The sequence below is a fragment of the Berghia stephanieae genome, chromosome 8 (genome assembly GCF_034508935.2).
Source record: "Berghia stephanieae isolate SIO BIC M18660-M18661 chromosome 8, UCSD_Bste_1.3, whole genome shotgun sequence".
NCBI classification, from domain to species: domain Eukaryota; kingdom Metazoa; phylum Mollusca; class Gastropoda; order Nudibranchia; family Aeolidiidae; genus Berghia; species Berghia stephanieae.
Window position 1 is genome coordinate 44,294,000 of NC_088367.1, and position 10,000 is coordinate 44,303,999.

The 10,000-nt window shown below is 38.8% G+C and overlaps 1 protein-coding gene across 4 annotated transcripts in view; it reads right to left on the reverse strand.

Moving 5' to 3' along the window:
* Window positions 1-10,000, reverse strand: part of LOC144978737 (venom serine carboxypeptidase-like) — a 35,750-nt gene that overhangs the window by 1,334 nt on the left and 24,416 nt on the right. For all 4 annotated transcript variants that reach the window (XM_078925169.1, XM_078925168.1, XM_078925167.1 and 1 more), the window contains exons 12-13: window positions 1,949-2,128; window positions 1-1,347 (exon numbers count right to left, since the gene is read on the reverse strand). The exon at window positions 1-1,347 is cut by the window's left edge and continues 1,334 nt beyond it. In XM_078925169.1, coding sequence (XP_078781295.1) covers window positions 1,204-1,347; window positions 1,949-2,128 — 324 coding nt within the window. In that variant the 3' untranslated portion in view covers window positions 1-1,203. The remainder of the gene's footprint in view (window positions 1,348-1,948; window positions 2,129-10,000) is intronic.

The following is a 10,000-nucleotide window of genomic DNA, read 5'->3' on the forward strand; positions in this document are numbered from 1 at the left end:
TTATTAATTGAGATTTTGTTTCTTAACTTTCAAAAAAAATTAAATTATTATTTCTAATCAATTTGACTTTAGATTCAATAGGATTCAACAGTCTGGTGTCACGTCCACCCAACAACTGTCAGCTTGGTTCTAAACAAAGAAAATCGGTACCTATTTTTTATTCTTCATGCCGGCTAGAAGTTTTTCACATGCCATATGATCGGAATATATAAAATTCAAAACGTGATCAGATTTATAATGTTTTTCTCCTCTGGATACATTTTTATGCTCTTCGGAGAAGTATTTCATAAGGGAGGTGATGGAGACAATGGTGTCCGCCATTTTCCCGATAGTTTAGAACCAGTTACGATGCGTCATTACGAAGGAAGTGACGCCACGACAGTTGACCCTATCAACCATTCGACATTTATTGACCACTCAAACACAGGATTTTTGACACACCCTCAAACCCGTCCAAACATCCAAACTAAAAAAGAGCAGTCTCTCGGGACCAAAGGCCCATGGAGCCGGAATTTATCCCGGTTTCTATAGCGTGAAACGGACAAAAGCAATTGTTTGCTACTATTTGGATAGGACTTCTAGTCTATCGCAAAGTACTTTCCACCAGATCTAAAAGACCCAGATTGTGTAATCACTGCTGGATGGACAGGGGGTCAGAAAAAAATCTCGATTGCACCCGGGATCGATCTTGGTCCCTTTGGTTGTGTGACGTCAACTTCATTCCTTCTATAGAAGATATGAAGTTGGCATCAACCAGCTCTTTGTTATTGTTTTTACACCGCTAGTTGGGTGATACGCCCTTCCAAAAATTCTCTCAAAAAGACTATAACTATACTAAACATCAAAGGTTACACACTTTTTTCGTGTGTGTTGGTATGTTTAAGTTGGCTGGCAGACGTTGTGAGTATTTTACCTAAATGCATAGCATCAATAACCATTTTAGGTTAAAGACAGCTTTGTGAGTTATGATTAATCAGGCGAGTAAACAAGTTTTGTTGTTGTTTTTTAAAAAGAAAATTAAGTTCATTCCATCGAGGTTATTATACATGTAGTTTGATATCTCTTACACTCACTGCCATTGTTTACTGAATAATGACTCTTCGGACTGTCCGAGTCAGAGAGGTCATGGGGCGTGGTTATATTCCCTACCACTACGAGTTTAATTTCATCATCGAGTTCAGTCCGACATAACACCATCCTGGATTACACAATATCAGCTTCTACAAGTGTTTTGTGGTCGCTGGTCACTTTTTCAAAGGAAAGATCAGACACAAACCGCTTGACCATGTCAAGGACATGCTGAGGCTGGTCAATGGCTGTGCGGTGTCCAGCAGAACGCAAAATTACCTGCAATGAAAAAAAAGGAAGAAAATGGTTCAGCTCGATATAAAACTGTTTTGAGATGGTGGGTCACATTGAGTAGATATGTCCAGCACCAGGATTTCGATGGTCGGCGGATCAAACCTTTTTACATTTAGCGTAAAGTTATAAATCAGATGACAGCAATATTGTCATTATACGATTCTTTCATCTCTTTGTATTTATTAAACGAGATATTTTTTGTTGAAATCGTAGTATACTTAGTTTGAGATCACTAAATGTCTTATCCAGACACAAGCACAGAGGAATAAATTCAATTGTTTACAAATCATATATAACATGGAAAATGAAAAATAATACAGTGCAGATGATATACAATGAAAAAATATCACCTCCCAAAACAATAACTATACTGTTTCCCTTCCAGCCAGGGTATCAGGCCAGGGCCTGTATAATCTCATTCAAAGACAGAAAGCAATTGGAAAACAGGTACAGGGGGATAGAAGAGACAGAATGTACCTCCCTGTCCACTATGGGAGCCTGAGCCAGGGTGAAAAAGGAAATGATGATGATGATGATGATGATGATGATGAGGATGATGATGATGATGATGATGATGATATCTCACCCTTGTCAAATTGCCTGCCTTCGTCACGTATCCAATCGCAACCCCATCACTGGCCTTCCAAATAACTTTACTGTCTCCGGCCACATATTCCTTCTTTCCAGACCACTCAAGAGTAGATAGGAACTCCTCTATCATCGGCACTGACACTGCTGGGTCAAGCTGTCCGTTGTACACCAACACCTTCAAACAAAGAAACAAAAAGAATAAAATATTTAACCTTGGAAGGTTCCAGGCTCAAAACCCTTCTTCAGTCAGTACCAATAACAGCTCAGTATTGAGAATAAAACATGAGGAAATTAAGACATGTGAGCTAATATAAAGTGAAATATTAATTAAGAGTGCTCAAGGCGCCTTACACAGGTCCTAAGCAAACAACAAAAACGTAACATCTAGGAAGAAACATGATGCTATGAAGCGATGTTACAATCTTTTTGTGCGGCTATGTGATTTTGTGGTATAACCTGTCATCTGCATTTTTTGCGCCCGCAAATATCAGGGCGATCCGAAAATTTTGGCAAATTTCCCAAATTTGGCAAATCGTGGCAAATTTTGGGAAAATTGGCAAATCGCGTGGCAAATTTTGGGGATAACAAAGAAGCGAAAACAAAATAACGAGAAAAAAAGTACGAAACTTGAGAAATGTTGCAGCTTTGCCTGGGCTCAAACCAAGGGAAGCTACTCTCTACGGATAATGATCCTTTAAAATCTTTGTAACAACGCTATTGTGTAAATTAATAAATGTAGCCTCCTTAAATGTAATAAATTGTCATATATATTTTTTTTTCTGTATCACGTGTTTAATTTTTACTGAAACGCTTAGTTCTCCTCGGCAAATTTTTTGGCAAATTTTGGTCTTTTTGGCAAATTTCTTGGCAAATTTTCGGGGTTTTTTTTTTTGCAACTTTTGGCAAATTTTAGGTCCCAATTTGGCAAAAAATGCAGATGACAGTATAACACTCTATTTCGGATCGGAAAGTCCTGGATTCGAGCCTCGCTGGGCGCATAGTTGAGTCCTTGGAAAAGGCTCTCTAATCATATTCTCTCACCATACTCGTGTGTAAAATGAGTACCTGGCCGTAAAAACAGCGTTGTCTCTGTCCGAAAAAAAACTGTAACATCTGTCGTTCTACTTGTTACGTGTTGCTGTTGGTCGGGGACTCTTTGTTAAGCGCTTTGAGTACGTTTAGTCAATATTGCGCTATACAAAAGCTCATGTTTTTTTTGTTTGTTTGTTGTTTTATTTATTTATTTATTTTTTTTTTTTTTGTTTTTTGTTGTTTTTTTTTTTGTAACAGAGACCTCGACGAGTACTCATTTTACAAAGATCTGAAAATGTGTGTATGAAATGTAGCCAGACAAAAAAATACGATAAATTGTAAGCTTCAATTTATTATACGAAGACAAATACTGTGGACGTTTCGAGTATCCCCTTTATCAACAAAACAAGATGAATGAAATACTACAGACGAATGCGATAATGCAACTATTACAAACCCATTTTACACATGAGTGCGGTGAGAGAATGTGAGCAAAGAGGTTTTTCCAAGGACTCAACTATGCGTCGAGAAAGGCTCGAACCCAGGACCTTCCGATCCGAAAGCGAGTGTCAGACCACTAGACCACATAGGCGCACAGGGAACTATTACAGCTATTAACCCTCTCCTTACCAACTAAAGGAAAATCGTCAAATTCACCACATTCGTTACGATACAACCAACAATTCTCTAATTCAAATTTCTTTTGTACATCATACAATTTTTTTTAAAATGAACAGTGTGTTGTAGAGCATGTTATGCTAAAGAACGCATGTATCGTACCGGACGTCCCGCTTGCTGAAAGGAAATTGATGTGCATTTCGAACCCAACACCTCTCATTTCCAGGTGCGTTGATTGCCGCGTAATCCTGTCTGACAGAGATTATTGCATATGGCCTCTCATGCATTATTGTGTCCATAACAGCACCTTCCCGTGGTGTTCCCCGTTTCTACTGAGTTTGTTATGGGCGCGACCGAGTCCCCGGCGGTATAACCGGGCTAGGGAGTAGGTGGGACCCCTTCCTCTTAAGGTGCAGGAGACAGAACCCACCGATGAGTGGTACACGCTCTGCTCCTCACCCACCCACCTCACACTCATTCTGTAGTGTAGTGTCCTCTGTATGTCCTTACTTTTCTTAATCTACCCCTATAGCTCATACTTGTTTCCTAGTACTGTAACTTTAACACTTCTATACTCCCTCTTTGGTCGGCCTGTGGCCCATGTCTTCTGCATGACTATCTGTGATTGATTGTAATCATGTATCCTTCTTTAAAAATTGAGATTTTTAGGGGAAAGGGATGGTATCCGTTTGTTTAAGGCCCACAGAATCTCTCATCGACACAAATGACCCAGGACGTGACGATCCTCTGTATATGAAATATGGCCCTTTAAGCAGAAAGAATAACTGAAATTGATAACTGCAAGCCAGGAAACAGTAGGTGGCGGGGAATGGGCGACCGTCAATCATGAAAGAGACTGTGGGAAAGACAAAATGAAGGCTACTTGACTAAACCCTCTAAAAAATTAATTATATGAGGAACATGCATCTGCAGCTCAACTCCTGATGTTATGCAGCTGACAAGGAATACAGGTTAGGGTGGGAAGACAGACCAGAGACTCCCCAGCATGCCATGACAAACAAAAGGAAAGCATACGAGCTCGGACGTCGCCTCGAAAAAGGTCCGCGCCAGACAGTGAGTACCCAGGCTGATCTGCGCGAAAAGTCAGCTACTGGGACAAATAAATTCCACAAACATTTGAATATTTTACAAATTAACATTTGTGGAATCAGGAATAAAAAGACAGAGCTAAAGAAATTATTAAATGAAAAGGAAGTTCACATTGCTTTACTTCAGGAAACCCTGTATAAAAATAGCGATCCATATATTGCTGGTTATACATACTATACCTGCAAATGTGACGACTGCCGTGGTGTTATTACTTATATAAGAAATGACATCACGGGAGATGTTACTTCTAAACCATCACAGAACTCAACCGATGTACAGAAAGTCACCTTATGGCACCTAAATAAGAAATTTACCATTTACAACATTTACAACCCTCCACGGTGTACTATAAACCTAACAGATCTAAACAGTTCCCAATACAACAACACAATAATTGCTGGTGACTTCAATGGCCATTCTCCACTATGGGGATACAAAAATTTAAACAACACAGGAAAAGAACTAGAAAAGCTTTGCAATACAACCAACCTCACCATTTTACAAAATGCAGACTCAGTCCCCACCCTTCTTCACAGAGCTCATATGTCCCTGAGTCATCCCGATCTAACCATCATCTCCTTTGACCTTCTGAATTCTTGTCACATTAAAGTCCTGGATGAAATAGGCAGTGACCATAAACCAATTTTAACACAAATGACAGTTCAAACACAGAAGAAAACATTTGAGCAGAAATCCAAATGGAATTTCAAGAAAGCAAACTGGGATGTTTTCACAGCAACATTAGATAACCAGCTTCCAAAAATTACAGATACATCAAGTGTAGAACATTTAAACGAAGCCCTCACCAAAGCCATTCTTGCAGCTGCAAAAGCAGGAATTCCATGAGGTAGTCGACAGAATTACAAACCCTTCTGGAGCAAAGAAATTGAAAAAGCAGTAAATGCAAGAAAGGAAACAAGGAAAAACTTAGAGGAAAACAAAACCATTAAAAACAAGATTGAGTACAATAAAGCATCGTCAATTGTCAAAAGAACTATTAACAACGCTAAAAGAAAGAAATGGGCAGACACATGCGCTAATATTGACCTCAATCAAAATGGGAAAAAAGCATGGGCCTTACTTAATAATCTTAACAATGAAACCCCGAAAACCAACCCAAAGTCCATGAAAACTACAGAAGGAACAACGGTAGATGACCAAAAAAAAGCCATGATCTTCAACAAACATTTTGCTTCAGTAAACAAGGCATCAAAAAGAAGTGAAAAGGACAAAAAATTGATTAAAGACCTTAAACATCAAGAAAAGGCCCCAAAAGCTATCTCATACCTGTTCAAAGAGGGCTTTACCATGTCAGAACTTCACAGAGCTATGAAAAAACTCAAGTTAAGGAAATCCCCTGGACCAGATAAGATACACAATGAAATGCTCGTGCATCTTAGCGTGAGAGGTAAACAGATGCTTCTCAAACTTATAAATCTAACATGGGAGACAGAAATAGTACCAAGGGGATGGAAAAATGCTATTATAATTCCAATCTTAAAGAAAGATAAACCACCAGACGAAACGAAAAGTTACCGACCAATATCTCTCACCTCATGTGTTGGAAAGATCGCTGAGAGAATGGTAAATAACCGATTATACTGGTGGCTGGAGACATGTGGCCTACTAAATAAATATCAGGCAGGCTTTAGGATAGGGCAAAGAACAGAAGATCAATTGTTTAGATTAAGTCAAAAAATAATTGATGGCTTTCAAGATGGAAAACATACAGTCGCGGTTTTTGTTGAACCAACAAGCCTATGACAAAGTATGGAGGAAAGGGTTGTTATCAAAAATGATGGACTACGGAATTGATGGAAATCTCTACTCCTGGATTAAACAATTTCTCAGTAACAGAACAATCCAAACAAAAATTAATAACGGACTGTCAAACAGAGAAGTATTAGAGGAAGGTCTCCCACAAGGATCCTGCCTCAGCTGTACTCTCTTTCTTATTTTTATAAATGATCTACCAGAAGTATTACAGACAGAAAAGGCCCTATATGCTGACGATTTAGTTATGTGGTATACTACGAAGCACCTACCAATAGCCTCCAATAGAATAAATGAAGATTTAGAAAGCTTAAACACCTTCTGTGATAAATGGAAATTAAAAGTTAATTGCAATAAAACAGTCTACTCTATATTTACTAAGAGCCATCCTGTTTCCAAGAAAGAAATAACACTCTCCATCCAAGGCCATCGACTCGCGAAAGAAGAAAACCCCACATATTTGGGCATACAGTTAGACAGACAACTATCTCTGAACAAACACACTCAGAATGTAAAAATCAAAGCCAAAAAGAGACTCCAGTTACTAAAACGACTAGCAGTACTAATTGGGGAGCAGACAAAAAATCGCTTCGACAACTCTTTTTAGGCTATGTGCGTTCCGTCATGGACTACAATTTAGCCCTCCAAAATGTAGGTAGTAAAAACACACACAAAACCTTTGACAGAGTACAAAACCAAGCCCTTCGCTTCATCTCCGGTGCCCTGAGATCGACACCCACAGCAGCATGTGAAATACATACTAATGTGGAACCACTTGGACTTTGCAGAGAATCAGCAGTGCTTGAAATGGTTGAAAGATACAAACGAAAAGAGGAAAACCATCCAAACAGAATTCTGGCAGAGAAATGGAAACCAAGAACAAGATTAAAACAAAAATCCCTGCTACACATTGCTAACAACTTGAATGAAAGACACAGACTCCCAGAAAACAGAGAAAAATCTATTTTAATCAGTCAAAAACCTCCATACGCCGAACTAAAACTTCCAAAAATAAAGACTAACCTCGTAGAAGAAACAACAAGAAATAAAAACAAATCAGATATACAAACATTAGCAATGAAGACAATACAAGAATACCCAGACAACTGGATACATGTTTACACAGATGGATCTGCCCACAAAGGAACTAAAAATGCTGGGTATGGGTTTGTAGTAGAATACCCAGATAAAACCTGTGATAAAATCCACAATTCTTGCGGAAGCTCCTGCTCAAACTACGAGGCAGAGGCAGTTGCAATAGAAGCCTCACTGCGACACCTCTCTTCTGTTTTTCAGCTAAACCCTTCAAAATTTCAAAACACTGTCATCTTCACAGACTCCAAATCGGTTCTTCGATTTAGATAAACTCTCCTCAACGTTCAATAGTTTAAGATCTCAACTAGATGAATTCCTTACAACACACAGAGTAGACTTATCTCTCCAGTGGATACCGGGACATTCAAATATACCAGGAAACTTACGTTACGATTTTTAGTCACGATGTGCCATATCTATTTTTATCCTTATTACGACAACATTTATTGGAATGACACAGAATCGTCTTGGTATCACGGTAACAATAATAGCAGTAATAGCCAGCGGCTACGACCAAGTCGTGGTGGTGTGCGGAAACGAAGAAAAATAAATATTCAAATAGGTCACAGACCACCGCCCTTTCATACTAATAGAGCACTCAAAGTACATAACACACAACGGTGCCCAAGGTCTCTGATCAACATACCACTCAACGACACTCACAACAACATGCCAATAGTAAACGACACATCAACATATCAACAAAACATAATGACAACACCTGATCATTTTGATGAGATGCAGGACTTAAGTAAACATAATGAGAACGTGGCTTGTGAAAATAAGACAATAACAACAAAGGGGGGAAGAAGGATCAATATGAGGCCAAATGAAATAAAAAGAATCAATCACCAAATCAACTCAAATCATAACACGCTTAAAATAGCAAACAGGCAAACTAACAGTGACCGTAATGGTGAACCGAGAAACATGTTGAGAACTATGACCATAAACTTTCAAAGTTTAATTCCAAAACTACCGGAATTTTGGAAATTGATATCAGAAATAAAACCAGACATAATCATAGGTACGGAAACATGGCTACATACCGAAATAAAGGACAGTGAAATATTTCCACCAGAGACATATTTCAACGTGTTCAGGAAAGACCGAGAAGATAGGTATGGTGGGGTGCTGGTTGCAACAACAACGAACCTCTCAGTATTAAAGCTTGACATTCAAACAAAATCAGAATCGGTGATCGTAAATATCAAAACAGAACAAGGCCTACTCACTGTGGGCGCTATGTATAGAACACCTTCAAACTCAACTATGGAACAAATGACTGAGATAACACGCTGTATTGATAGCCTAGACCCGAAAAATGTACTCTGGTTAAGCGGAGACCTGAACCTACCTGATATCAATTGGGAACAAGAAAAAATAATCAGTTACCAATATCCTTCATTTATAAAACAAGCATTTATTAACAAATTGCAAGATTTTGGCCTTAGTCAAATAAACAAAAATCCAACAAGGGGTACAAATATCCTCGACTTATTTATCACAAATCGACCAAATTTAATTGTCAAGTGTACAACCATTCCAGGCATTAGTGACCATGACATTCTCATCACGGAAAGCACTATCAAAGCAAACAAAATAACAAAAAAATCACACCCTATTACTATTTGGAAAAAGGCAAATATCGCCGAAATGCGGACAGAAACACGTCTTTTTAGTGAAAACATAATTAATCAACATCTAGAAAGCACTGAGGATGTTTGGACTGCCATCAACGACCACCTAAACAAAATGATGACCAAACATGTACCAACGAAGAAAAGCTCAAGGAAATTTCACCAACCATGGATAAACACCACCGTCAAACGATTATCTAGACGGAAACAAAAGGCATGGAGCAGAGCGAGAAAGTCCAACAGTAAGAAAGACTGGTACAATTATGCCCGACTGAAAAAAGAAACACAAAAAGAGAGTAGAAAGGCCTATCATAATCATGTTAAGGAACTTGTTAGTGAAGACTCAAACAAAAAGCTCTGGAAATTTATAAAAAGTAGGAGGTGCGATTCGGTTGGTATAGCGCCCCTTGAGCATGATCGTGTATTATACTCTGATGCAAAGGAAAAAGCAGACATACTTAATAACCAATTCTGCTCTGTTATTGCTTCAAAAGCTCATACCAAAATTACCACTCAACAACTACAAGGCGAAGAAAACGATTCCAACACTATGGCTGAAATCAATGTGACAGTAGAGGGCGTTTCCAAACTCCTCGCCTCTCTAGATCCAAAGAAAGCATGTGGCCCAGACAAAATACCATCCCGTCTCTTAAAGATATTGAGTAACGAATTTGCACCTGCCCTCACACATTTGTTCAAACTCTCTCTTGAAACGGGAGACATACCAATTGTTTGGAAGCACGCTCTTGTCCAACCCATCTACAAGAAAGGTGATAGAA